Below are 27,476 nucleotides of genomic sequence, written 5' to 3' on the forward strand. Positions count from 1 at the left end.
AGCCAAGGAACCAACCAGAATCACTTTCCTTACTTACGTCTCTCTTTCGTTCTCTCGCTCTCGTCTTTGCTCACGAGCTCACTCAGCCCAGTCCCTTGCAGTCTGACTCGTTCATTCATTCGTTCACACTCTGGCTCGTTCACCCACACTCACGCATTTCTCACTGACTCGCTTGGATTGTGCTTGATTGCTCGCTTTTTACTTTTCCCGAAATGGGTGCTGCAATCATGCGCAGTGGTTCAGTCACTAATACGCTTTGGATTGCCATCTATTCTCTGCGTTATGAACGGGAACAATCGGCTTTGTTGTGCTCGCGCGTGGTCTCGTTCGTGTTTGAATTCTCTCACTCGCTCTCTCGCTCTCCCGCATTTCGATTTTCGGTCTGTGTGGCGCTCCTCATTCGTCATGATTACAAGCGAGAGCAGCCGTACCCAAGTCCAAGCTCATCTCCTTTCTGGGGGCGAGTTACAGTCCAAACTGACAACGAAAAGACTGTTTTGTTGTTCATCGTGCGAGTTTTGCCGTTCACCCGACCTCCCGAGCTGTCCTTGTGCAACAATGAACTTGGATCCAATTTGGATCCAATTTGCTGACACTTTGGGTTTGAAAAGGGGGCCCCAAGTCAGCCTTTTGCCTCTAGACAGTTGTGCACGATCACTCAGTTTTCGCAAATTCCCAGCAAGCCACTGAAGCGAGTAATCGACACTTCCTCACTCTCTTCCACATTACACACGCACTCACTCACACACACACTGCGCTTTTCGCCTTCCACTCTTTGTTTTTTCTTCTTGGTTCTCTTTCTGTTTGAACAAATCTGGTATTCAGATTGTTCTCCAACAAACGCAATTTTCGACCAACTTTCACACATCCATCCACAAGACAAACAAAAGCTCGGTCTTTTTTGTTCGTTTTCTGTGCTTGTGTGAATGTCGGGGCGACGACCGCAGGCCAGCAACAGCGGCGGGGGAGGCGGTCGCGGCGGTGCGACTGCTGCAGCTGCGATGCCCAGCCGACTCGTCTCTGGCGGCCCATCGCACGCCTCCACCACCAGCAGCAGCACTGGTAGTCGCACTAGTAGAAATAGTGGTAGTAGTAGTAATGGTAGCAGTAGTATTAGCCACGGTGATGGCAGTATCAGCAGTAGCAATGCGAATAGTATGGCGCGTGCTTCACAAGTTCCGCGCGGCCGAATGATGATGCTGCCGCAAACAACCGACTCGACGTCCACGTCCACGTCCACTTCCACTTCCACCGCATCCGTCGCAGCTAGTCTGTCGCAGTTGTCGCTGTCGGACGGCGCCATCGCTGTTGCAAGCCCGACTGCAGCCACCGACAGTCCCCGCAAGCCGCTTCCCATTCCAACGACGCTCGCTTCCTCCTCCTCCAGTGCCAACGCAAACTCTGCCATCATGAATTCGTCAGTATCGTCGTCGTCGTCATCATCATCGTCGTCGTCGTCTTCTGTGGTTCCGGGCGCGGGTCCTGCGCAGAGTCGTGCCAATTCAACCGCAACCAGGACAAGTTCAAATCACGAATCAATCGTCGTTCGGCAGAGTCACATCACAGCGACAGCCGCTCCGACCCAGCGATCCAACAACACCGGATTGCCAGCCGCGACGATGGTACTACCACCATCATCATCATCATCATCATCGTCGTCGTCGTCGGGCGCTGGAGCTGGAGTGCTCAGCCCGTCCTCAAGAACCACTGCGGTTGAGCCAAACCGACGCGCTACCACAACTGGTGCTGCTGGTGCTACTGCTGCTGCTGCTGCCTCTGGGGCAATCCCAAGGTCAGGAACGCCGGTTCAAGCACCGAGCTCGGCACCAGCGGGTGTTGGAAGCAAGCTGGCCGCATCCTCCAATGTTCGTGCTTCAGTGGCTCCGACAAGAACGTTGCCAACACTCACGTCGGGAGGAGCACCAGGCAGCACGACTGCTGACAGCACATCGGGGTGCAGGGGTGAAAACCACCACACCTGCAGCAGCAATCTCTGGTGTGCCACGATCGCAGACAACCTCCGTCGCCGCCCGGCTGACGGCCAAACCTATGAGCCAGCCGACGGTTCTGCCAGCGCTGCCGCCTTCCCGCACGACTGGCCGCAGATTCACCTCGGCTGTAGACCACATCAATGACGCCGATCCAGCGGGCCATGGTGGCTCACGCAAGCAGCTCATCTCTGGCGGCAATACGAGCTTCAAACCGCGCTCCAAAACGATCGACTCGACTCCCACACCATCCTCGACAAGCTCACCAGTTAGCAACAGCACTCCCGTCAACGGAACTTCTGCCAATGGAACACCCGTCAACGGAACTCCTTACAGCAATACAACACCTGCCGAATCGCCAGTCACAACGCCAAGCTGGGCCAACAACGCGCCATCCGCCACGCAGATATTCACGGCCGCTCTGAGTTCTCCACAGGCGCAACTTCCGACGCAGACAGCTATCTCATCTCCGCAGTCTGCGTCGGCAATCAACGCCGAGGCAATTCATCCACCAGCTCGAAGAGTGCCTTCCGCGCCAGTGCAAACATCGGTCGCCTCCAAAGGAGCCGCACCATCCAAGCCGCTCCCGGGTCTCATTTCAGGAGGTGACCCCAGCACACGGCGGCCTCATGTTGCATTTTCGACAGAGCCGTCCAGCGCGAATGGCGCTTCGGTCAAGCCTGCAGCTGCGGCGGCAAACGACGCTATTGTGAGCTCGGGGCTCTCCCGAGTCGAGACGGACAACATTTACCGTCCAAGAACGCGCACTTTCAGCGCTTCCGATAACAAGCAAGAAAGTTCCTCACACGGTGATTCTGAAACTGTCATAGCTCCACCTCCGCGTAGCTATCGGCAGCGCGCAATGACCGCTGAATCTGCACCCGCGCCGCCTGCTTGGGTGATGAATTCGGCCAACTCGGCAGAGTCTGTGTTTGATGAGGATCTCAAAGGGCATGATTCTCCCAGCTCTCGCAAAGTTGCCTTCGCCGTTCCGTCGACCAATCCCTCAGCTCCCCCGCGACCACTGGCCAAATCTTTCAGTGTGGTGCCGCAGTCGGCGCCAGTTGTGCCACCCGCACTGCCTCCAAAACCCAAGATAATGCAGCGCTCAGCCTCCGCGGCCGCGGAGGACTTGTTGTCAGTGTCGGACGACTCGGCTGAGGCCAGTCCCACCAAGGTTTCCACTTCTGGCTTCTCGCTCGATCAACAAGCAGCGGCTCTTCGGCGCGCGAAAGCTGACTCGCAGTCTCAGGCATCGTCTCGCTCTGCTTCCTTCCGCAGTTTGCCTCCCGGCGCCTCGCTGAATCGACCGCCTGCGCCTCCACCACAGGATTCATCCCATGGCATTTCGCTGCCCCAGAATTTGCGCACTTCCCAACTCCCCGTCGCAAAACCGCAGCCAGCCCCTCGTCGTCCCCCACCAGCCATGTTGCCGTCCAGACCCAAGCGCCCGTTGCCCGTGCCAGGCACTGCGCCTCCTTCGCACCCTCTTCCTCCAGCCCCTACTGCCGCTCCTTCCAATCTTCCTCAGCCAGTGTCGGCTGCACACCAACCTTTGGCGAATCCACCAGCTCAGGCAACCTTCCACCCATCCTCTCATCCATCTTCACCGCCGTCGACAAACGGGCTTCACGCCCCGCGCTCGCGTGTGCAGCAGTATGCTGGAGACCAATTGTTTGATTTTGCGGTCGTGGTGGCGCTCCAGCCAGGTAACAATATGGTGTTATTTGTTTGAGATTGCTTTTTCCGTCTGCTGCTTCGAGGATTCTTTCATCACTCACGCGCGTTGCATGTCTCTGTCTCTGTTTGTTTTATCTTTTGATGTTGGCAGCTTCTGGATCAGACTCTTCCTCGTCCAATCGCTGCGGCTTGGTAGCCAAGATTGCGCGCCATATTCCGGATGACCTTGACGAATTGACTCGGTCACAAATTGGCGCGGTTCCGCAATTCTGCTTCCCTGACGTTGAAGAGTGGGATTATCGATCCTCATATGCGAGGTACAGACCAAGATTGTTGTGCGAGTGGTGTCTGTTTGAGGGATTTTCGGTCGTCTTTGCTCAGCATTCTTTTTTTTGCCTTTCTGGTTTGCATTCCCTACTTTAGCGAGACCTTTTCGTTTGTCCTGACGGATGGCGAAGGGCACAAGCGGTTTGCCTATTGCCGGCGACTGTTGCCGCCTGGAAACGGACCGAGGTTGGCTGAAGTCTACTGTCTCATTTCGCCAATAGGCTGCTTCTCCCTCTTTGAGGCTATTTTGAATGTAGTGGACGAGCGCCGACGTGTTTCACTCCAGTGAGTAGTTTTGCTTGGTTTGCATTTTGTTTGTTGCGCTTGTTTGTTGCGTTTGTTTCTTTTTGTTGCTTGCGTCGCAGGAGAGAACAACTAAACTCATTGTTTGATTTGTCACGTCGTTCTAGTGCGGTTGATGCATTCCTGCGCGTCGTCTCTACTGCTGCGTTTCCGCAGCCAGGACAGGCGCTTGTCATTACGACGGATAATGTCACTGGTGACGGCGAAGAAGAGTTTACCTTGTGTCCACCGGGTGACTTGGCCAGGCTGGAGCAAGTATGAACAGCAAAAAAAAAACGCGCATTTGCGTTGCTGTTAGACCGTGTTTTGCCTTTGTTTCTACTGCGCGGCATATTCGACTAACCCACCCGCACTTTGACGTTGCTAGGTCCACTACACTCCCTTGTTTGACGCTCTTGGAATCACGGGTGTGCTGCAAGTGTTTGCCGCCCTCACTCTTGAGCGTCGCGTGCTATTCTGCGCATCCAGCTTGACCACGCTTTCGGCCTGCGTGCATGCTGCGACGGCTCTTCTCTATCCGTTCAGTTGGCAGAACGTCTACATTCCTGTGCTGCCGCACGCACTGTTGGACTTTGTCTGCTCGCCCATGCCGTTTGTGATTGGCATTTTGTCGTCGTGCAAGCCGCTGCTGCAAACAATGCCCATGGAGTCGGAAGTGTTGATTGTCGACCTGGACTCTGGCAAGTTTTTAGCCCAAGTGGGCGATGAAACCCAACTCTTGCCGGCCAACCAGCTGGTGCTCTTGAAACGGCATCTCGTCAGTGCTCTTTCAACGGGCATCAAGGGGTCACCTTCAAATGCCCAGGAACGCGATCAGATGATTGGCAGTGCCTTCCTTCGCTTTTTCGTTGACGTGCTGCGCTCCTACCGTCGATGTCTGCGCAAGAAGGCCGACACCTTCATTTTTGATAAGCGCACTTTTCTATCGACTGCTCCCCGCACCGACGTTCCTGTGAGTGGGAACAGGTTCAAAAGCGGATTGATTTTATTCTTGCCGGTTCCTCATCGTTGTGCTGAATGTTGCGCTGAATGTTGTGCTGAATGTTGCGCTGAACAGTTCTTGACCCGCTTCCTCGAGTCGCAAATGTTCGACGTGTTTATTGCCGAGCGCGAGGACACAATTTCGGCGTTGGCTCTTTCTGACGGTACGGTTCTTCTCGTCGTATTGTTGGACATTTAGCGTTTCGATGCTAAACGTATTTCCTCTTTCCCTCTTGGATATCTCTGCTTGTCTCTCGTGATTTCAGGTGTCTTTGAGAAGCGGCTGTCGCAGATTGACGGTGCAGACTCAATCTTTGATGAGCACATCAAACAAATGCAAAGGTAACGTTGTGAATTGGTGATTTTGTGTGATTGCAATGCAACAAGCGCACCATCTCATTGGGACTTGTTGTTTATCGTGCCCCTCTCCATAGTGTTGCTCGAGCTCCGCTGAGCGATGTCCGGGGTCGACTGCAAACGCTGACTTCTCGAGTGAGCGTGCGACGCAAGTGAGCCAGCCATCCCTCGACCTCCGTTTTTCCCTCCTCTCATTTATACATTTTCTTTATCTTTTGGTTTTAATCTTTTAATACATGCACATAACCATTCGACTTGTTCTACAGTACTCGTTACGTTCGCAGGTCACTCTATTCTGCTTCACTTCACTTTCTTGCAAAAATGACGGAACCTCAACGCGTGGTCGCCGATCCAAACCGCAAACGGTTCACCGCGTCTGGCAAATCCGCGCCTGGTCCTGCTGCCGTGTCTGATCCTGCGGCGGCGGCTGACTTTGGCATTGACGATGTGGGCAGCATGGCTCCAGCAGCAGCGTCGGAGCAGTTTGCCGTTGTTCCGGTCGCCGGTGCTGCCACCACCACGACCACTGCTGCTGCTACTGCTGCTGCTGCTGCTGCTGCTACTGCTGCTGCTGGTGGTAGTGGTAGTGGTAGCAGTGGTAGTGGTGCTGCTGGACGAGCTTCAGGTTGGTCTCTCTCATCACACACGAGGACGCGTTGGCTGCGTGAGGGTCGAGAACGCGTCGGCTCGGCGCCCATTTGTTGCCAATGGGGTTTGGAGAACGGAATGAATGAGTCATATGTGCATCAACGAGTCTCACTTGTTGGGATCAGCCTAGCGGGAGAGCGAGATAGAGCGAGAGAAGCGAGAGAGAAACCGAGTTTGGCTCACTTTCGCACTGCTTTGTGCTCGTTGTAGCTGCTCGAGGTGCGCGCTTTGCCAACCAAGTCCCAGACGAGATTTTGAACAACGAGGCACTCAATGCGGCAATTCGAATGGTGAGGACTGCTTGTTGATCGTGTGCTGTTTTGTGAGACGGAACCAACGCCAGCAATCTCACACACGCACATGTGCGTATCCGATTCTGGATTTGATCGACACGACCTGAACAGTTGCCATCAAATTACAATTTCGAGCTGCACAAGACAGTGTGGCGTGTTCAGACAGCCGGGTGCAAACGAGGTTTGTTCGTACTTTGATTCACACGCTGGTTTTGCGATGATGTGCTTTTGTTGTTCTCAATTTTGCGAGCTGCTTCCGTTGTGCAGTTGCTCTGCAGTTCCCAGAAGGCTTGCTGATGTTTGCTTGCGCGATTTCTGACATTTTGGAAAAGTACGAACGAGACCATGGCCGACCAGCGAAAACTTGTTGTTCGTTGTGCAACTAACTAACTTTGTGGCTGAACCCCCTTGTTTCTTGCAGGTTTGCCAACGTTGAGACGTTGATTATGGGTGATGTCACGTACGGAGCATGCTGTGTTGATGATTATACCGCTACAGCGCTCGGAGCAGACTTTCTGGTTCATTACGGTCATAGCTGTCTTGGTAAGGTTTGACTGTTTGTCGCTTTGTGTCGTTGTTGCTTTCGTAGCGGATCGTGTCATCCTCTTTGGGAGTTTGCTGTTGCTCATTATCTGTGTTTCTGATCCCTTGACACCTGATTTTACAGTGCCCATCGACTCGACAAAATTGAAAATGCTCTACGTCTTTGTCGACATCAAGATTGACACTCAACATCTCATTGAGACGCTCAAGTTTAACTTTGAAGCTGGATCTCGTCTTGCGTTCGTCAGCACCATTCAGTTTGCGACGGCCCTGCAGGTAAGGGGGAGTTTTTGCGTGGTCCGGAACCAATCAGGGTTGTTGTTTTCTTCTTTTTTTTTCGTTTTTTTTTTCTTTTTGGTTTGAGGAACAATGGTCTCATGCGCTTTACGTTCTCTGTATTCAGGCTGCTCAAGCTGGGTTGACCGACCATTTCAAGGTTGAGATTCCCCAAGCAAAGCCGCTGTCTCCAGGCGAAATTCTTGGCTGCACTTCGCCCAAGCTTGTCGATAAGGACGCTCTAGTGTGAGTTGACTATTGTTGGAATCATGTTGTCGAAGCATGTTGTCGAGCTTGTCAAAGGGGGGTTTTGTGTATCCTGAGCTTGTTATTGACGTATTGTAGGTATATTGGCGATGGTCGGTTCCATCTTGAGTCTGCCATGATCTCCAATCCCACCGTTCCAGCCTATCGGTATGTGCTCTGCTGCTTCCTTTTGGTTTGGGATGGCATCGTTCCTTTGTTTGCTCATTGGTGATTGTCACGCTGAAAAAAAAAGTTACGATCCATACTCGAAAGTTTTCTCGCGCGAGTACTACGACATTGAAGCCACACATCGGGCCCGGAAAGCAGCCATTGCGTCTGCCACCAAAGCGCAGAAATTTGGTTTGATTCTCGGCACCCTTGGGCGTCAGGGCAATACCAAAGTCATGGAGGTAAATTAGGCGCCGTGTTTTGTGTGGCTTGGTCTTGTTCGTTTGACCTGACTGGTCGTGATCCGTCGCGCCTCCCCCCCCCCGCCCTCCTGTCGTTTTTGCTTTTTTGCGGGTTCTGTTCTGGTTTGTAGAACCTGCAGCAGCGATTAGAAGAGGCGAAAATCGAAACCACCACGGTTTTGTTGTCTGAAATTTTCCCAAGCAAACTGGCCATGTTTGAAGATATTGATGCGTGAGTGCCTCCTTTCGGCCCGTTGTTGCAGTGCTTCGATGTGAGGGATGGCTGTGTGCTCAATCTGCTTGACCTTTTGGCATTCAGGTGGGTCCAAATCGCTTGTCCACGCCTATCCATCGATTGGGGCTCTGCCTTCTCCCGACCATTGTTGACACCGTATGAAACCAATGTCGCTCTGCAAAAGGTTGCATGGCAAGAGGTCTATCCCATGGATTTCTATGCGCGCGATGCACTCGGTCCTTGGACACCCAACCATCCCGATACCGCGCCAGGCAATCAACCCAAGCCTCGAGCTGCACGTAGCACCGCTGCGGCTGCAACTAAGGCGGACACTGCTAATACCAGCGCGGCGACTCCGGCTGCGTCCAGCGCGCCGAGCGAGCCCAAACAGTGAAAGTTTTGAAAACATCGTGTATTGTGCCTCGAATACACTGTGTTTGATCGTTGATTTTGTGTTTTATGTCCATGGTAGTGTTGTGTGTTGTTGGTCAATGGTGTTGGAAAGGCGAAAGTAGGGGTATTCAGCTGGTTTTCGATTGTCAACAAACATTTTTCCATGGTGGGCTAAAGTCGGCTGTTACCTGGTGCTTTGGCTGAACAGGCAACTCGTTGAACGAATCAACATCACTAAAACGACCAACACAAGCAGATATGCGATACAATTATCACTGTGCTTTATCACTGTGCTTTATTTTAGTCAAGGAACAGAGCCACGAGAACGGCTGTGCTGTCGTAGCTGGCGCTCTTCCGGCAACCACTGCATTTTACGCGTTGTGTTCCTCCCCTATCCTCCCAAAGTAACATGTACAAGTTCAGAATTATATTTACGATTAATCACAAATGAAGGAGAGAGATTTATTCGGGAATGTTCTAGCTGTGCGATGATGCAAAAAGCAGTGTTTGACGGGAAATTTTCAGTTTCGCAAAACGAACGTCTTTGCTCTCTTTCTCTTCGTCACACCATGGCGCACCCCTCCCAAAAAAAAAAAAACAAACAAAAAACCATGATTGCAGTATACAGCGAACGAGGCGTGTTGCATGGTTTGATGATGAAGGGTGGGTTGAAGCAAAAATCGAGCAAAAAAAAAAAAAGCAAAAAACAGCAAAAAAAAGTAAAAAAAACCAAAAAAAGAAACGACTGCGACGAGACTCGAACTCGTGCGCCCTTGCGGGCATCAACTTAGCAGGCTGACCTCGTAACCACTTGAGTACGCATCATCTTGCGTGGGCATTCCAGACCATGAAGCAAGTATCACGGGAGTGCTTTTGCTGTTGGACGATCACGACCCGCTGACTTGGGACTCGACCGCTCCAGAGCTTGCCTTTACGGTCAGCACGATAAAATCACAGAGACTGCCACGATCGCGAGGGTGCGCAAGCCACGCCAGATCGCGCCCCCGATCGGCCTGAAACAACGTTCGTGCACCAGTGCAACTGCGTTGGAATGGCGGACAACATTGTTCATTGAGTGAATCTACAAGAACGCGGGCAATCGGAGAGCCTGTGACGGCACATCAGATGCGGGATTTTCTGTCAACACAACTTTCACTTCTCTTCACTGACCCTGCACTTGCACTTGGATGTGTAAAGTTTTTTTTTTTTACAATTTCATGCATTGCGATAAAGTCAAACACGGAACAAATGTCAAAGAATAAGCAAAAAAGGGTGTTCTAAAGCTTGGCCTTGGCACCCTGGAGAACCTTGTCGAGCTTGGTGGCAAGAGTGACGTTGCCCTTGACCTTGAGCTTTCCAGACATGAATGCCTGCACAATAGCACACAAGCAGCGCATGTGAGTGCAAAATCCGCGACAAATTGATTAAAAAAAGCCAACAAACCGGCAATGAGCCATCATCAAAACTCGCCGCCTCCCCAGATACGCACCTTTTGAGGATTGATCGTGCCAGCAACAAGGGCCGCAAAGTCTTCGTCGGAGACGGTAATGGTGCAGCCGGGCGCGGCGGCGGCGGCCTTGGTGACGGAACCGGCGCCGTTCTTGAGGTCGATCGTCCATTGCGCAGCGTCCTTGCCACCCTTGGTGATGTTGAACTGGTACACAACGTTGACTTGCTGGACGAGTGCGGGCGTGGCGGCGACACGGCGACCAATTTCGGCAAAGAGGGCGTCGGAGACCAAGCCGGCGGACGAGGATCCAGCAGATGCAGCAGGAGCAGCAGGAGCAGCGCCAGACTGGGCAGCGGCAATCGCAGCAGCGGCTTCCTTGGCGTACTGCTTGAAGATGCCCTCGAGCTTGGTGGCGAGCATAATGTTGCCCTTGACCTTGAGCTTGCCACTCATGAAGGCCTTCTGAGCCTGGAGCTTGCCCGAGCCGAGCGCAACAAAGTCGTCGTCGGACAGCGTCACGGTGCAGTTGGGCGCAGTTGCAGCACCCTTCGACACGGAGCCAGCGCCCGTCTTGAGATCGACCGTCCACTGGGCGACCTCCTTGCCGTCCTTGGTAATGTTGAACTGGAAGATCGAGTTGACCTTCTTGACGACGTCGGGGTTTTCGGGGATGCGGCGCGCAAGCTCGTTCATGAGCACCTCCGAGAGCAGACCCGAAGCGGTCGGGGCAGCGGACAGGCTGCGAGGGCAGGCGTTTGCGGCGCCACGATGAGCAAATGCGTTCGGGCACAGCTCAATGTACGAGTTGGAAAGAACAAGCTCATTTCGCTCGACAGCCTTGCACTGGAACAGCACACGGTTGCCCTCGCGCCACATCTCCGTCTGGATGGTCTCGCCCGGGTACACGGGCTTGGCGAAACGCACACGAATGTTCTTAAAGTACTTGGGGTCGTTCTGGGCAAAGTGCTTGAGAACATGGCGCGCAGCGTAGCCAAAGGAGCAGAGGCCGTGCAGAATCGGCACCTCAAATCCGGCCATGCCGGCCATCTGAGGGTCGATGTGGATGGGGTTGAGGTCTCCGCTCAGGCGGTAGAGCGCAGCCTGCTTGGGCAAAGTGGCCTCGCGCTCAATGGCGTCCGGCTTGCGCGATGGCACGGCAGCCTGTGCGTCGCCCTTGATCGCCGCAGAGGTCTTGGCGCCGCCAAAGCCGCCGAGCCCGCGGATGAAGAGCGAGAACTGGTTGAAGAGAATGGGCTGACCCGATTGATCGGTCGTGTCGACTGAAGTTGGAGCAAGTCACACACACACACGCACACACAAAACAAACAGGTGAGCTAGCATGTCGCCAAACATACTTTGCAGCCAAAACCACCAAAGAAACTCTCTCGCTCACCATCAATCAACAGAAGGGCTCCCTTGCCCTTGTCCAGGATCTCCGAGACACGAGCATTGGAGATGAGCGTGCCAGAGGTCGGGATGGGGGCCTTGACCTCAAGATACTGCTCACCGTGGAGGAGCTGAGTCAGGTTGAACTCAAAGCCGGGAATGCCTGCAAGAACCTGGCCAAGCGCCGCCTGAGCGGGGATGACGCCGAACGTGGGGAGGACTGCAAAGCCGTCCGCGCTCTCGTAGAGGAACTTGAGGTCCGAGTCGGTGCGTTCGGCACCAATACCAAGAGCGTACAGGATGACGTCGCGATCAGTGTACGCAAACGTATCTTGCGTGAACTTGTGGGCCTTGGCAGCGTTGACGTCCACGGCACCCGACGAGCTCGCAGCGTCAGAGCCGAGCTTGCGCTTCTCAAGGTGCGACATGATTGTGTTCATCGACTCGGTGATGCTGGTCGGGTAGTCAAACTGGTTAAAGTCAGTAATCTGGCCCCACTTGTCGCGGATGTTCTCGATGGTCATGCTGCCCTCGATGACGGCACCGCGAGTGCGCTGCCACCTCACTGTACAAGAGAGAGAGAGAGAGAGAGAGAGAGAGAGAGAGAGAGAGAGAGAGAGAGAGAGAGAGAGAGAGAGAGAGAGAGAGAGAGAGAGAGAGAGAGAGAGAGAGAGAGAGAGAGAGAGAGAGAGAGAGAGAGAGAGAGAGAGAGAGAGAGAAAAAAAAAAGAAAGGGTGAATGTGAGGACGTTGCAATCGACATTTTTCGACAAACTTTGAACGACTACGTACGCTTAGAAACCCAGCCGGCGCCAAGCTCAAACAGGCCACCGTTGTCGACGCAAGAGTCGTGGCAGAGATAGGCAACGACGGGGGCAACAAACTCGGGGGTGAGAGCTTTGACGAGCTCCTCGGGGAAGACAGTCTCAGTGAGGCGGGAGCCCGCGACGGGAGCAATCGTGTTGCAGTAAATGTTGTACTTGGCGCCTTCAATGGCAAGCGTGTTGCTCAGACCAAGCAGACCAAGCTTGGCCGCAGAGTAGTTGGCCTGGCCAAAGTTGCCATAGATGCCGGCAGCCGAGGCAGTCATGATGATGCGGCCAAAGCCAGACTTGCGCAGGTGAGGCCAAGCAGCGCGGGTGACCATGAACGAGCCACGAAGGTGCACGCGATGGATGAGGTCTGCGAGTGAAAAAAAAAAAAAAAAGCAGGAATGTGAGGAAGCAATGCAATACCACCCACACCACACATATACACGCATCATCGTAGCAGCTCTGCGCACCCCAATCTTGATCGCTGATGCGGGTGAAGGTCTTGTCACGCAGAATACCGGCATTATTGATCACAATGTCCAGGCGACCAAACGCATCAATGGCAGTTTGCACGACCTTCTCGCCGTCCTCGACCGAGTTGTAGTTTGCAACAGCCTGTGTTCAAGAGTAGTAGCAGCAATCCACCAAAGTGAGCACTTTGAACCTTCTGATTTCGCAAAGCCCCTCTCTGCTCGCTGTGGGTGTTACCTTGCCACCTTTGGCTTTGATCTCTGCGACGACAGCGTCGGCAGCGCTTGAGCTCTGGCCCTCGCCGCGTGCCGTGCCACCCAGATCGTTGACCACGACAGCCGCTCCGCGTTCTGCAAGCAAGAGTGCGTACGCGCGACCAAGGCCTAACCCATTCAAGCAACGACCACGAAAACAAACGTCAGGCCATCAAATACAATACAATACAATATAAAAGCGCATAGTAAAATGTCGAGTTGGGGGGTGGATGAGTGATGTGTTGGGGGGAAAGCTTGAATGATGACTTGCTTGAGTCAGGATCGGAACGGAACTGCAAAGTCGGAAACAGAGAGAAACGAACAGCTCATCACAGCTCAACAACGATTCACTGCGGGCAACCTCCTCTCTCTCTCTCTCTCTTCCACTTCGATGGACATGAGTGCATCTCCAGTCTGAATGTCAATGTCGCAAGTGAATGTGCACTTGTTGGGGGGGCAATGAAAGCCAACAAAAGGAAAAAAAAAAAGAAAAAAAGAAAGGAGAAAAATGACCAAAGCGCGTGTTTTGTCGACAAAAGCAAAAGCTCAGCGAGAGTGAGAGGGAGAGAGGGAGAGAAGAAGAGAGAGTGAGAGTGAGTGAGTTGAGTGAGTTGAAGGAGGAGCACTGAGACAGAGAGACAGAGAGAGCGAGGCTGATGGAAGAGACAAAAAGCAAAAAAACACGGGATTTTACGGAATCGGCTGATTTCAGATTAGCCGCCGGTTGTTGACGTTTGTCACCAAAATGCACACACACACAAAGGTCACAAAGCACACCTCACTCACACAAGAGTACACACACACACACACACTCAGTCCATCAACAGCATCAATGCAAGAACAGGGGGGGGGAAAAGAGTTGGAAGAGCGAAGGTGGGATTGAAGCGCTTTACCGCCGCCTGCGCCAGTGACCAGCGCGACACGTCCATCAAAGCGAACCTGCGACATTGTGTTTTTGTGATTGAAGACAAATAGGTAAAATAAAAAGAGTGAGATTTGAATTCAATACTACAGTCAATCACAGCACAAAAGTACTGCAATGAATAGAATCACAAAGGAAACAAACGGGCCAGGTTGAATGGAGAAGATTCGCTCTGAGATTTCCATTGCTTCTCCTCATCCGCCTGCCTCCTGTTCCTCCTCCTCTTCTCAAGCAACATTCTCTCTCTCTCTCTCATTTATATCAGTCGTTGCTTTGTACCAGATTCATCACTGGTACAAACCAATCGAGTCGAAATCCAGTCGTTCTTTTAGGATTGTTTGAATGGAGGCCTTTGCTGCTGGACTGGTTGCCAATCTGATTGCTGCGACGCTGCAGACTGACATTGGTCGCATCACTGCCGAGCGCGCGTCCATCACGACTACTTCTACTACTACTACTACGAGTGCTGGTGCTGGAGATGCGGTGGCCGGGAGCTCTGACGCGGTGCTCGGCGCAATGGTCGGCGGGCTCATTGCAGCGGTGGTCGCTGCGTCCGGACACGCCGCAGCCGCCGCGGTCGAGCCGTCGCTGCTGGCAGTGCAGTTCAGCTCGCAAGAGCAGCGCGCAGAGCACCTGGACAAGCTGGCGGGGTCGCTGCTGGACTCGCTGGTCGACGAGGTTGTTGACGAGCGCTGCGCGGCCTTCCTCAGCAGCACAGCCGCCTTCACGCAGCCCGAGACGCGCGACCACGAGCTCGAGCGCTACTGCAGCGGCTGCATCAACGACTTGATTGACGATGTCATTGCAGACGCCGCAGAGGAGGCAGCAGCAGAGTACGACGACGATCTTGACGACGACGCCGACGCTCTTCCTGCGCCAGTCATTGACGCGTTCGCGAATGCATATGTTCGCTCCATGCTGGACGACATTATTGGCGGGACGCAGTACTTGTCACCCTCGCCGCAAGGGCGGGCGATTCTGGCGCGCTTTTCGGCCACCACCACCGCTCCAGCCCAATCGTCGTTGGCGAACGGCAACGCTGTCTCTGCTCCTTCGTCAAGCTGCGCTCCTTCCGCGTCTGACACGGCAGTACTGCGTGGACGAAAGCGAGGCATTTCCCACTCCATCCGGAAGCGCATGGCCGATTCGCAAGTCGCCGCGTTCGCGAATGACTACATCCTTGCGCTCATGTGCGATGTGACACCGCTCGTCTGCGATATGATGGCAACCCACCAACTACCACGATCGCTCGTCGACAAGGTCACGCCGTCCACGTTAATTCAGGCCGGCACGATTGAGGCTCCCGTCCCTTCCTTGCACTTGGAAGTCAACGATTCGAGAGCCTCTGATGTGTAGAGGCGAGTTCAGCTTGAGGGTTGTCAACAATAGTCCGCAGTCAACGCTGTGCGCCATGAATGAGAATGACATGTACTGTTGCTCGAAATGTGTAGTTGAGTTTGCTTTTTTTTTTCTGTCTCGTTGAATGTACCGTTCTCGTTGCTCTCGTTGAGTTCTGAAGCTAAGGTGCTATAGTAGACAGAAAAAAAAGTGCAGCATCAATGATGTCGACAAACTTCTTGAGGCGATTTTTGGGTTTTCAAGAGAGACGAATTTATTCTAAAACGGCAGAAGCCGCAGCACAACCACAAGTCCCATTAGTAAAACAAACAGGAAGAACGGCGACAAAATGCCCCAGACAGGCCAGATCGCAATCGATAGTCTGCAAGAACGAACAAAGCAGCAGATTCACAAACGCAGAAGTGAAACGCAAAAAAAATGAGCCAATGGACACGGACCAGCAACTCCACCAGCAACTCAACCGTCTCTTTGTCCTCACAGAACTGCAGCAAGAACGCCACACGCAGTGATGATAGGAATGGCGTACGGCGCTTCCACCTCCCACGCAGCTTGGCTTTTTCGAATCCATCGCAGGTACACGACGAGGTAGAGAGAAATCAGCACATTGACACCCATCAACGCGAGTCCGAAATGCAGGTAAGATCTACACACACAAACAATCACCACCATCACCATCGTACAAAAACCAAAGTGAGCGATGACCCATACGACAGGATTTTTCGCTTGGCAATGCGAATCCAGTCAAAAACAACAACAACAACAACAATACCTGCGAATGCGCGAGTCAAACATGATGACTTCAGGAAAGTTTGTAAACCGGTAGATGAGCAACGCGAGGCCAAACCAGACGACGCCTTCAATGGTGGGATGACCGGGCGACGCAGGCGGCAGCGCACCAAGCGGGTCGTGTCGGCGATGCGACGGCTCTACCAACCAAACATTTGCACGAATATCACATTGCACACGCATCACATTTTCCAATGAGTCGCATCCAACGGCGATAGTGAGTCAGAGCGAAGGCTGGAGTCTCCCTTTTGTGTATTGAGTGAGATTAGCATTGAGAGTTGGTCAACCCCCCGGTCTCCAGCAACTCCACTTCCCTGACACTCAATCTGGCTTCCATACCGCGGAGTGAGACTGGGTTGGCATGGGAGTGGCCGTGGCCGTGGCTGTGGCTGTGGCCGTGGTTGCTGTCATCGTCATTCTGCAGCAGCCGCTCAGTCGACTCGTCCAAGTCACCAGCGCGGCGTCTGCGTTCCGTCATCTTTGTAAGTTACGAGGAGTGATTCGATAGAATAACAATAAACGCAAAAACGAATTGAAAAAAAGCAACTGGATTTGTTTCCATCTCCAAAGAATGACGAGAACTTTTGTGGACAACCTCCTTTAGAAATGTGGATAAACTGCTTTCGATGACAGTACTGGATCAACCGCACTGAAACGTTAACACTACAACAGCAACAGCAACAACAAACCTCATCAATCGTCAAAGGTAATCTTGGTGCCTTGGAAGGCACCAAAGGCGGCTTGCTCTTGCTCTTTGCGCTTGCGACTGGCCTCCCACGATGGATGGGACGCGACGGCATCCTGCTGTGCCGAGTGGGCAGCAGCCTTGGCTGGTGGCGCAGCTTTGCCAGACGCACCTTTGCCGCCGGGTGCGAGGCCTGCACGGCGCTCCGATCGTCGGTTTGCCGACTTTGGAGTGGTGCCCTTCCCGCTGAACTTGGTCTTGCCCATCGATTTGGGAGGTGCAGCCTTGGTGGCTGGACGCTCTCCCGTCCGACGGAATTCCGCCTGTTCTCGTCGCTTTTGCTTGAAAAACTCTTGCTTTTCCTTCTTTTCCTTCTCCTTCTCCTTATCACGCTTTGGCGCAGTCTCCGCTTTGATGGCTTTGCGCATGGCCAAGTAGCGCTCGGCGCGCCGTTTCGATTCCTGGCTATTGTCGTCATCGTCGTCGTCAATATCCATATCTTCGACGTCGTCGTCGTCGTCGTCGCTGCTGCCAGCAATCATATGGTCGTGGCGGTCATCCACCTCGTCATCCTCGTCATCCTCATCATCATCCTCATGGTCGTCACCGTCTTCGTCAGACTCTTCGCCGTCAGCGCTCGCACGCAGCGAGGAAACAAAGAATGAGCTGCCGGGAGTGGGCGCTGCTCCGCCCGCTGGCTTCTTCTGGTTCTTCTTCTTGTCCTTGGCCGCCGTCTTGGCAGCTGCCTTGGCGTCCTGTGGCTTGGGTGCTGGGGCTGGAGGCTTCTCGCCACGGAATTTGCCCAAGAAGGCGACAACGCTCTTGTAGCCGAGAATCTGAGACTCTGCCTTAGCGGCGGTCGGCGTGCCGGCTCCTTCGCCCACCAGCTTGACCAGCTTTGAGTGCGGCAAGATGCCACTGCCGTCTTCCGGTTGCTGTCTTGGGACGGCCGTTAGCAGCACGGTGTTGACGCGAGCAGCAAGCGCATCCGGCTTGACTGCCTTGGCAGCGTGGATGAGCTCCAGATCGCGCTGCTGCTGCTGTTGCTCCTGCTTCTGCGGCGCAGCTTGCTTGGCTTGAGGCGGCGGCTGCGACTGAGCCCGTGTGAGTCGCTGGAGCACGGCCGTCTTGGCGCGCTTGATCTCGCGCTGCAGGTGGACGACCTCATGGTGCAGCATGGTGGGCGTCATCCGCTTCGACGCCGCAGCCACTTCCTGCTCCTCCTCCGCTGCCCCGCCGGTGCCCTCGAGGCCCTCTGCGTCTGCATCCGACGAGCTGGTTGCCGTGTTGTGTGTCGGTGCCTTGCCTGGCTTGGTCTTGCTGCGTTGATCCTCGTCCTCGTCCTCGTCCTCGCTCTCGTCCTGCTGCATGGTCGCCTCGCGGTGCTTCTGGCGCAGTGCTTCCTTGCGTTCGCGCACAATGCGCAATTGCACCATGCGTGTCTGATGCTGCCTCAGTCGCAGCAGCTCGGTCGGCGTCACTGCGCTCGCGGAGCCCTTCTTCTTCTTGCTGCTGCTGCTGCTGCTCTTTGGCGGCATCTTCGAGCCAACAAACAATGAATGATGGTGATGAGAATGACCAAATTGAAAAAGAGTGATTTTTTTGTCTGTCTGAGAATATTGAAAAATGCTGAACAATCTCAGTTTTGTTTTTCCGGTTTTTCCAAACCTTTCTTTTTTATTACTGTTATTTTGCATTTTAACACGCTTTTCTTACTCTCTTCCTACTCTTTTTCATCACTTTCCCTACCTTTTCCTTGCCTTTTGACTTTTTGTTTGCAATGGCCGCCGTTGATGTGGTTGGACGGCTTGTTGCGACTGCGCTTCAGCCGCTGCTCCTGAGCGCAACCCAACCATCATCCTCATCAGCATCAGCATCAGTCACGGCGCAGGAGAAGCTCTGGGACGTGCTCAGCTCGACCGCTCGACCAGCGGCAGTGCGATGCCCAGCACAGCAACAACCAGCGACGACGACGACGACGACGACGACCGCTCACTCAGCCAACATTAGTAGTGCTACCAGCAACAACAGTAGTGGCAACAGCAGCAGTAGCTCGGCGAACGCGCTGCGGATGATGATGATGATGAACGGTCCGCTGCTGCCAACCAAAGCGTAATGCTCTGATCAACCATCAGTTTTCAATGGAAAGGCAGTCAACTCACGACGACGACGACGTTTGTTGTTGCTATGATGTGTGCGATTGGTCCTGTTTTGTTGTTTGTGCTTGTGGTGGAATGGCAGGGGCGACGATCTGCTTTCCGACGAGCCAGTGCAAGACGTTGTCGCTGCTGCTGCGGCTGCTGCTGGTGCTGCTCCGACGACCACCCAAACAGCTGCTGCGTTGGACGATACAAATTCATCCAAGAAGCGCCTGTGGGACGTCGTCACGTCAGGCGAAATCAAGCGAGCAAAGCAATGGCGGGGCGCACCCGGCGAACGAGCGCTCTTTTTGGCGTTGAAGATGGATCCGAACACGGTAAAACGTTTGCTGCAAGAACAAGCTGAGAGCATTTGGGGGAAAAAGCTGGAAGCGATTGTGACTCATCGACCCAAGTTACTTCCGGCATGCGGCAGGTTCCATTACCAGTTGTGCAGAAGATTGACATGGGAACGGTGAGTTGTTTGACATTTTTGTGTCCGGTTTCGAGCGCCATCGAAATCGCACGTCTCACATTTCAACACCTCCTTTCGACTACAGCACCAAAAGCATCACTCCAAGACCGGTTCTACTGCCACTGCTGCCGCAGCAGCCTCAGCAGTGAGTGACAACAGCAGCGGTTGCCAAATCATTTGTGACCAAAAGTCGCCACGCTCACTCAATTCTGTTTTTTTTCCCCTTCTAATCTTGCCAGACGTTCGATCTTCAAGATGATTTTGGATTCTTTGGGGGTTCTGCTGGTAAGAACAACAAAAAACCAACTTGAGAACTTGAGAACTTGTGCAATGTCTGCCTTCGCTCATTTTTTGTGCTTTCCTCCCCCCTCCACCTTCCCCAAACAGCTGCCGATGCTCCCCAGTCCAACGCTCGACCCAGTGTTCCGTCTGGTGGACTGTTGGACTTTTCCTTGTTCGACGAACCAGCAGCTCCAAGCGTTAGTGCGACGGCCGGACGATCACTTCACCGGCCTCCTTCCAGCGCGCCGCAACCATCGTCGCTCGCGTTGCTGGATGACGAATTCCTAGGTTTTTCTTCGGCCTCTGTTCCGCCTGCTCACCCGAGCGCAGGAACCCTAGTCGATCCTGCCAAGGCGTCGGTTCTAGCCAGCTTGCCAGCGTCGTTCCTGGGTGCAACAATTCCATCAAGCGCGGCTGCTCCGCCTCTCAGCGATCAAGCCAAACGTTTGCTAAGTGGATTGCCCGATTATTCTTATATGCATTCGCACGTCCTCATGTTTCCCACGAGAGATGTCCAGAACAGTATGATTTTGTGACGAAAATTGCGCTAAAGCTCATTTCATGTTGTAAAGATTACGCTGTCAGTTCTAGAAATTATCGCTACCAGCTCTTCACTAAGCATGTATTGAAAAAGTAAACTGAGAAAGTCAAAAGTATAATACAGTTCTAAGGGAAAGATGGTGGTGTGTTGATCCGGAGGTTTTTTTTTTTTTTTTTTTTTTTGTTTTTTCCCTTTTCCGACATTTTTTGTCCAATTAAACGGCGCTTTCCGAATCTCCACCCTCGGGAACATGGACGAGCAGTGGGGCATGCCGCAGCTGCTCTTGCTCGGCCTGAAGCATTTGAAGAGACTTGCGGCGGCCAAAGCCACTGATTTCCGTAAAGGCACTGAGGTTTGACGGATCGCCGCCTTGACGACGGTTGCTCTCCATTACCTGAATCACGACATCCGGGAAAGAAAGCTGAACGTGGTCAGCAGCGCTGCCATGCTCGGCAACTGATGCATCTGCTACCGGGCTGGCCTCGTGCACAGCAAGTCGAGACCCGAAAGAGACATGGCCAGCAGCAACGTCACCCACTGTTTTGCGACGCGGTGGCAGCTCGGCGTAGCCCTCATTCTCGTCAAACGCCTCGGACTCGTCACTGCCGGAGAGGCAGAGCGGTTCTGAGAACAAGTCACGGGAACTCTGGGAGCCCAAGAGGGACAAGGGGCGAGGCGCTCGCAGCCGGCCGGTCGCAGTCACAGCAGCCATGATGCGGCGACGAACAGCTCGCCGACGAAGCTCGTCGGGCTTTGCGCTCGGCGAGCTCGCATGAAGCGCAAAGGCACCTTCTCCGGCAGCGCCAGAGCTGACGGAAGCCTTCGGCGAGCCAGGAGACGACGACGGCGGCGACTGGGTCTTGTTGTTGTTGTTGTTGTTGTTGTTGGTGTGGCCACCGTCTGCGCTCGGCAGGGGTTGGGCAGAGCCGTGCGACCCGCCAAAGGATTGCATTCGAAGCAACGCTCCCTTCACTCCTCCAGTGGCAATCAGTCTGCGCCGCAAGTCCGAGCTCGCAAGCTGAGCCCACTTGGATGTGGGTGGGCGCGGCCCAAACACCTTCTTGCCCTTGACGCCCAGCAAAAAGTACGTGACGCAGTCGCCAATGCCTTTGATGTACCTCGATTCGCGCACTTGAAACTCAAACGAGTCCTTGAGAATATGGTATGTGGCCTCGCTCACGCAAATCTTGCCCGGTTCGCCGTTGCTTTCCATGCGGCTGGCAGTGTTGACCGTATCGCCCCACAAGTCGTAGGCAAACTTGCGCGTTCCGACAACACCGGCAATCACGGGGCCCGTGTGAATGCCAATACGCATTTGCAGTGGCGTGCCATTGATGCCCATGATCTCCATTCGCTGGACATTGAGTGCGAACAAGGCAACGCGCTGGACGTGATTCGGGTAGTAGGTGGGGCATCCGCAGCATGCCATATCTGCAACACAAAGTTGTCACACAAGTTTGTTGTTAGTGTCAGCGCAGAAAACAGCTCTCAGGAAAAAAAAAAACAAAACAAAACAAAAAAAAAAAAACTCCCCTGCTCTCGAAAACGTTGAACTTGACCTTCCCCGAATCACAAAACCCCCCATCTACGCAGAAGCGCCGCCTGCCAACAACTTACACGCATCACCGATGGTCTTGATCTTTTCCAGCTTGTGCTCATCGGCAAGCTTGTCCATCATGGTAAAGAGCTGGTTGAGCATGCTGACAACATCAGCAGGCGACGCGCTATGCGACATGGCGCTAAAGCCCACAATATCCGAGAAAAACACGGTCGCCTCTGGGTGCAAATCGCCGATAAAGTTGACGTCTTCTTGCAAGCGCTTTGCAACCGAGATGGGGAGAATATTATACAGCAGCGACTCGGCGCGACGCTTCTCGTCCTCGAGCTCGAGCGTGCGCTCTTCGACAATGTCCTCGAGATGGGTGCTGTACTTTTCGAGCATGAAAGCCATGCGCTCCAACAGGGACTGGCCTGCAATCCGACCCATGGCTTCGAGTTCGCGCACAACCTCGTTGAACTGGTCAAATCGATTTGCGGGCTCGGGCTCCCAGCAACGCCGCGCAATTGCAGCCATGCTGTGCAACTGTGGATCATCCGAGCGACTGACAACCTCCAGATCTGGTCGCACAAGAATGCGGTGACGGAGCGAAAACTGGCTGCCAAAGGTCGTGGTTGTTCCATAAAAGTTCCCGCGCCCGCTGGTTGTGCTGAAATTGTCCGCAATGGCACTCAGGCTCTGATGAGATGGCGAATGACCGCGAGAAGCCTGACCCGAGCGATCAGGTCCGCGACCAAGCCCTGGAAGGCTCGAATCGCTCTGGTGCGCAATGTGCGAGCGAGCCTCCCTCGGTGGTGCATCGCCAGTGTCTTCAACACTGTCGTCTTCAGAATCCAAGTGGAAGGACTGCGAACGAACGCGAGACTCGGAATCCTGGTGAGCAGACTGCGCACGGTGGCGAGACTCGGAATCCAAGTGAACAGACTGCGAGCGCAGACGAGGCTCCGACACCGAGCCGGTGGACTGACGGGCCGAAGCGGTGTGCCCAAAGGACGACGTTCCAGCAACGCTGCCTCGAAGGCTCGTCGTTGGGTGCACCGCTGCACCAGCAACAATCCGCCTTCGGAGCTGGTCGGAGGTCAGCTCGGGCAAGTGGCTGTAGGGAATGTGATGGCCATCCAGCAACTCCCACAGAATAATGCCAAAGGAGTACATGTCTGCCTTGAACCAGTCAATCGTATGCAAGTCAAGCTCGAGATAGCTGCGCTCGGAAGCATTCGAACGCGTGTCCGATGGCCGAGCCACGTCATCCTCGTCATCGTCGTCCGGCATGTCAAGCGCGAGGATTTCTGGTGCGACCCACAGAAACGGCGCTCCATGAACGGTGCCGCCGAGGTACCCGTTTGGAAGAGATGGCCCCCCGACCGGCGGCACGGAGCTCGCGCTCGCGCTCATGGCAAACGCAGCGGGGTTTGGTGAAGGCGAGCGCAGCATTACTGGAGGACCAGCCGGAACAGCCAAGAGAGACGATGGGTGCGTCGGTGTGCCTTGCTGCTGCTGCTGCTGCTGCTGCTGGGTCTGCTGCTGATGTTGCGGCGAGCCTGGCGGAGAGTGAGACACTGGAATGGCAGGCGCGCTCAGTGCCTTGTGTGCACGACCGAGAGCGGCCGCTATTCCATTGGAGCTTCGCGGCGTGGTTGGCGAGGAGGCAGATGCTCCATTGGTCGCGTCTGGACCGATCAAGTCGATGGCAAGCGACCCGGAGGGCGACGAGGATCGCTCCGTAGGCAAACTTGCGACGGTAGGCTGGTGGTTGGCAGGGTTGCCCGAGAACAGCATATCGGCACGCGACTCGCCCATGATCGAGTGGAGCCCAAATCCTGAAATTTTGCACACAAAGCGATCGTCGACAAGGATTTTGCTGGAACGCAGCCGTCCGTGTGCGATGCCACGCTCATGCAAAAATGCCAGACCTCGGGCAGCGTCCATGGCCATGCAAAATTTAAAATGAATATCCAGCGGAATGCTCGAGAATCGCAGCACGTCGGCGAGACTGCCTTTTGCGCAGTAGTCAAACACGAGGTAGCGAGGCGTCGGGGGCACACGCGTGCAGCCATGAAACTCAACCACGTTCGGGTGTCGCAGCTCTCGCAACTTGACAAAGTCTGGGGCAAGCCGGTTGAGCAGGCTGGCTTCTTCGACCTCGGGATTGGCTGAAGGTTGAGCAACCCAGCGAGCCCGTTGTCTCAAGCGCTGCGTCGAAGCTTGCATGGCGCTACTGATTTTCGCAGCCGTGGAGCGACGGAAGAGGGCGTTTTTACCATTTGGAGGGAATTGGGATCCGCCACCACCACCAGAGGAGAGCTCCTCCATGGCAAACTCCTCAGAACCAGAGCTTCCGTTGGAGGCGCTTCCATCGTTGCCCGCATTGTTTCCGCCATTGGGAGAGCCGATCGTATGGGGGCTACTTCGTCGAACAACGGCCATGGTGAGCGGCGTGTAGCGAATCAAGTACACGAGTTTGTGCTCAAACCGAGCCGTGTGAGGAACGTTGTCCACCACCTCAATGTCGGTAAGCGCATTAAAGTCTATCTGCCATTGCTGCAGGGCCTCAAGCTCTTTCTGCCGCTTGTACTGCCGCTGGCGCCACACGGTCAAGCCAACCAGCGCAACAATGACAATCGCCATGACAATGAGGCCAGCGATCGCGCCAGGACTCAGAACGTCCTCCTCGCCGGCAGCAGGATTGCGAATGTTCGGATAGGCAGCGTCAATCAGCGCCTGCTGGGCCGTTGCCAGCTTGTCCAATGCAGCTTTGGAGCTCATGTCGCCGAAAAGAGCACGAGTCACATAGCGATTGGTCATGTCGATGAGTGCAGGTGCTTCTTTCAAGCCCCACGTCCCGGAGGCGAATGGATACGCGAGCGAATACACGTTGGTGAGCATGTCGTTGGAGCTGAGCTGAAGTAGAACGATGATCGCCACAACCCAAGTCAAGTCTGCAGTGCAATCTGGCGGACTGGCAGTGGCTGAAACGGGGGAGGCGAAGGAGGCTGCGGTAGATGTCGGCACCGACGACGACGACGACGACGACGACGAGGAGGTCGAATTGTTCACGCACAACAGATCAAGCAGTACCGAAATGGCATCCTCCAAGTTTTGACCTAGCTGCAACAATGTAGAACTGACCGAGAGACCGCTACAAGACTGCGACCAAAAGGCTTGGTTTTCCCACCGCGAAATGTAGTTGACCAGCGCGGAGGCCTCGGCGACATACGGGGATCCATTCACAACGGCAATGCCATAACCACCCATCAAGTTTCGTCTCTGAGGGAGCTCTGTGCCAGCGAGCGTGGATTGCTGAAAGGCCGGGATGGCGAACACACCAAGATCGTTGTTGTTGGTGAAGCACTTTTGCCATTGAGGGCCTCCAACAATGGACGAGTCGGTGCTATTGACGTGAGGGATCGAACTGCTCCATAGCTGCAAAAAGGCGACTTTGCCCGAGCAAAACAGCTCGATATTTCGCTCAATCTCGTTGGTTGCGTCTGGAGGGGATTGGAGCCCAACAAACGCGTCGTCCGTTGGCCCAGTGGCGACAAGTTGCTTGATGAGCTCAAGAGCGGCCACGTTGACTGGAGAGTTGATGTAGCCTTCCACTTCGTAGGTGGTCGGATTCCACAGCGCACCACTTGCAAGATACGCATACGTCAAGAAGAGCGAAAACGAGCGGTCTTGGCAGGTAGAAAGCGAGTCCCCATTGTGTTGGGTACACCAGCTGGCTGAAAAGCCAAACTGAGTAATGTTGTGTTGTTGCAGAAACTCGGCTTGCTTCACCAGCTGCTGCAGCGATAGCGGAGGGCGGTAAATGTGTGTCTTGCACAGGCCGAGATATACGAGCTCCACGGGGCAAACATCAGCGGTCTGCTGAACATAGAAGAGGTCGTTTGTTTTCGTGTCGTTCAGTTGGGCGGCGACGCGTGCACCCTCAATCATTGGCGTCAACCGAAACATGATTGTTTGCACGTCGCCTTCCAGCGGATAGCCATATGCGTTTTGAGAAGTCTGAGGGTACTGTTAAACACGAGCAATCAAGCAAGAACGGGAAACCAAAAGGAGCAACAAGGAATGAAGGAGAACAAACAAGGGGGGGGGGATGGCTCCAAAAGAAGAAATCAAAAGAAGACGAAGCAAAAAAAAAGCGAAAAAAGACGACTTGAAATACTCACACTAAAGAATGCAGTCGTGCCAGAATTGACCCAGTCCGAAGAAGGGTTGCTGGCCACAGGGGTCCAGCGCGTGACAAGACTGCTGTTGACCGCATACGGTAGCCACTGCCATACCAAGCGAGGACGAAAACAAAAGTGAATGAACCAAGGTGAGACAAAATTGGACAGCGAACAGCGTCAAAGCAGAATCCATCCACCCTACCATTTCGTTGAACATGACCAAATCATAGTCTAAGATGGATGCACTTGCAGACTGATTCGAATACAGAATGTCAAACCTGCAACAAACAAAAAAAAAAAAAAAACGAAAACAAAAACAAAGTGAGATTTGCAAAATCGTACCATCTCATTTCAACAATAACAGACAGCATGGAAGCGCCAAAAGAGCGTGAGATAGAGAGGAAGGCACATCATCAGAGGCTGACGTGTATGCCTTTTTTTTTTCGTCACCCTGACAATCTGCGCAGATTTCGCATTGGAAAAGGGGGGGGGATTGCCGCTTACCACGTCGAATACGGCAGACAATCAATTTCAACCGCCGCAATGTCCGCGTCGAAAGCCGCGACGAGATTGCGAAACTCGCTGCACGAGGGCGAATCATGCCAGAGAACGCGCAGGACGGGTGGCAGAAGGTACGCGCTGCTGCTGCTGCTGTCTGAGGCGGCTGCCTCGCCCTCACGCCGCTCAGCACTGCTACGACGACTGCTGCGAGTGCGAGTGCGAGTGCGCGGCTGGCCCGCACCCATCTGCTGCTGCCGACGTAGCTTCTTCCTCTGCAAAAGCTGCTCGCGGCCGCTCAGCTCCTCGTCGCTGCGCACGGCGCGGTTTGTGACTGCTCGGAGCCACGCAGATGACAGGGCGGTCGGGTCGCTTTCGCCTCGCTCCTGCCGCCGCCGCCGCCGGTCGACGACGCGGGCAAGGGCCTCGGGTGTGACTGCGTCTCCTTCTTGCTGTTGCTGGTGCTCATTGTCTGGCACAGCACCCGCGGACGTGAGCTCGAGGTAGGCGAGAACGTGCTCAATGGCGCGCTCGCTCGGCGGGGCAGTCGCCTGCTCAGTCCACGCCTGCGCCGCTTTTGCCAGCGCCGCCCACTTGCTGTTGCTGCTGTGGTCGGCTGATGGCCCTGCCCGTCGACCCGGTGGCCGAGCGCGGTCGGAGTGTGCGTCTGCAGCGAGCACTGCGGTTGTTGCCACGAGCCACAAAAGTAGCAGCAGCAAAAGCCGAGCCACTGAACGCTGGTTCCTCATCACCCCCTCCGCAGCAACGCAGCAAAAAAAAAACAACACCACAAAAAATACAACAAAACAGACACAGAAAAAAGAGAACAATAAGAATGAAAAGAAAAGAAAAGAAAAGAAAGAAAAACACTGCGAATCGGGCAACAAAAAGAAAGAACGGAACCCAAAAAAAAAAAAAAAAAAAAAAAAAAGCGAGACTGCGAATTTCCATTGAGTTTGATGCTTGTTTTTTTTTTTTTTTTTTTTTTTTGATTTGCTGCGTTTTGTTGCT

The 27,476-nt window shown here is 54.1% G+C and overlaps 8 protein-coding genes and 1 non-coding gene across 9 annotated transcripts; 4 read left to right on the forward strand and 5 right to left on the reverse strand.

Moving 5' to 3' along the window:
- Positions 1-926: 926 nt before the first annotated feature.
- On the forward strand, positions 927-5,733 carry CAOG_02450 (hypothetical protein; the record flags this gene model as incomplete). Its single annotated transcript, XM_004349150.2, has 9 exons — positions 927-1,869; positions 1,961-3,697; positions 3,820-3,985; positions 4,092-4,280; positions 4,406-4,553; positions 4,666-5,250; positions 5,356-5,443; positions 5,546-5,578; positions 5,714-5,733. 9 exons carry the CDS (start codon positions 927-929, stop codon positions 5,731-5,733), a joined length of 3,909 nt encoding a protein of 1,302 aa, XP_004349200.2.
- A 201-nt stretch (positions 5,734-5,934) lies between these two features.
- On the forward strand, positions 5,935-8,735 carry CAOG_02451 (diphthamide biosynthesis protein). The gene is made up of 11 exons (XM_004349151.2): positions 5,935-6,261; positions 6,495-6,574; positions 6,689-6,758; positions 6,845-6,908; positions 6,999-7,120; positions 7,245-7,396; positions 7,524-7,642; positions 7,742-7,810; positions 7,896-8,052; positions 8,184-8,284; positions 8,372-8,735. The coding sequence occupies exons 1-11, from the start codon at positions 5,958-5,960 to the stop codon at positions 8,679-8,681; spliced, it is 1,548 nt and encodes a 515-aa protein (XP_004349201.1). The 5' UTR covers positions 5,935-5,957; the 3' UTR covers positions 8,682-8,735.
- Positions 8,736-9,422: 687 nt separating this feature from the next.
- On the reverse strand, positions 9,423-9,504 carry CAOG_09436. Its single transcript has one exon. It is a non-coding gene; the product is annotated as a tRNA-Ser (tRNA).
- Positions 9,505-9,863: 359 nt separating this feature from the next.
- On the reverse strand, positions 9,864-14,047 carry CAOG_02452 (hydroxysteroid dehydrogenase 4). The gene is made up of 7 exons (XM_004349152.2): positions 13,946-14,047; positions 13,036-13,181; positions 12,798-12,942; positions 12,308-12,697; positions 11,524-12,081; positions 10,170-11,410; positions 9,864-10,050 (listed from the first exon to the last, which is right to left on the reverse strand). The coding sequence occupies exons 1-7, from the start codon at positions 13,998-14,000 to the stop codon at positions 9,958-9,960; spliced, it is 2,628 nt and encodes an 875-aa protein (XP_004349202.2). The 5' UTR covers positions 14,001-14,047; the 3' UTR covers positions 9,864-9,957.
- Positions 14,048-14,304: 257 nt separating this feature from the next.
- CAOG_02453 (hypothetical protein) lies at positions 14,305-15,491 on the forward strand. The gene has a single exon (XM_004349153.2). It carries the CDS (start codon positions 14,317-14,319, stop codon positions 15,328-15,330), a length of 1,014 nt encoding a protein of 337 aa, XP_004349203.1. The 5' UTR covers positions 14,305-14,316; the 3' UTR covers positions 15,331-15,491.
- Positions 15,492-15,562: 71 nt separating this feature from the next.
- On the reverse strand, positions 15,563-16,680 carry CAOG_08606 (hypothetical protein). The gene is made up of 4 exons (XM_011271904.1): positions 16,459-16,680; positions 16,103-16,259; positions 15,812-15,976; positions 15,563-15,694 (listed from the first exon to the last, which is right to left on the reverse strand). Exons 1-4 carry the CDS (start codon positions 16,595-16,597, stop codon positions 15,592-15,594), a joined length of 564 nt encoding a protein of 187 aa, XP_011270206.1. The 5' UTR covers positions 16,598-16,680; the 3' UTR covers positions 15,563-15,591.
- CAOG_08607 (hypothetical protein) lies at positions 16,668-18,388 on the reverse strand. The gene has a single exon (XM_011271905.1). It carries the CDS (start codon positions 18,340-18,342, stop codon positions 16,813-16,815), a length of 1,530 nt encoding a protein of 509 aa, XP_011270207.1. The 5' UTR covers positions 18,343-18,388; the 3' UTR covers positions 16,668-16,812.
- A 78-nt stretch (positions 18,389-18,466) lies between these two features.
- Positions 18,467-20,345, forward strand: CAOG_02456 (hypothetical protein). The gene is made up of 6 exons (XM_004349156.2): positions 18,467-18,916; positions 19,046-19,280; positions 19,379-19,417; positions 19,503-19,562; positions 19,657-19,702; positions 19,805-20,345. Exons 1-6 carry the CDS (start codon positions 18,585-18,587, stop codon positions 20,233-20,235), a joined length of 1,143 nt encoding a protein of 380 aa, XP_004349206.1. The 5' UTR covers positions 18,467-18,584; the 3' UTR covers positions 20,236-20,345.
- A 109-nt stretch (positions 20,346-20,454) lies between these two features.
- Positions 20,455-27,380, reverse strand: CAOG_02457 (NPR2 protein; the record flags this gene model as incomplete). Its single annotated transcript, XM_004349157.2, has 5 exons — positions 26,472-27,380; positions 26,170-26,245; positions 25,968-26,072; positions 21,858-25,812; positions 20,455-21,671 (listed from the first exon to the last, which is right to left on the reverse strand). Exons 1-5 carry the CDS (start codon positions 27,212-27,214, stop codon positions 20,455-20,457), a joined length of 6,096 nt encoding a protein of 2,031 aa, XP_004349207.1. The 5' UTR covers positions 27,215-27,380.
- Between the last annotated feature and the right edge of the window lie 96 nt (positions 27,381-27,476).

The sequence above is a fragment of the Capsaspora owczarzaki genome (assembly GCF_000151315.2).
Source record: "Capsaspora owczarzaki ATCC 30864 unplaced genomic scaffold supercont2.3, whole genome shotgun sequence".
Classification (NCBI taxonomy): Eukaryota; class Filasterea; order Ministeriida; family Capsasporidae; genus Capsaspora; species Capsaspora owczarzaki.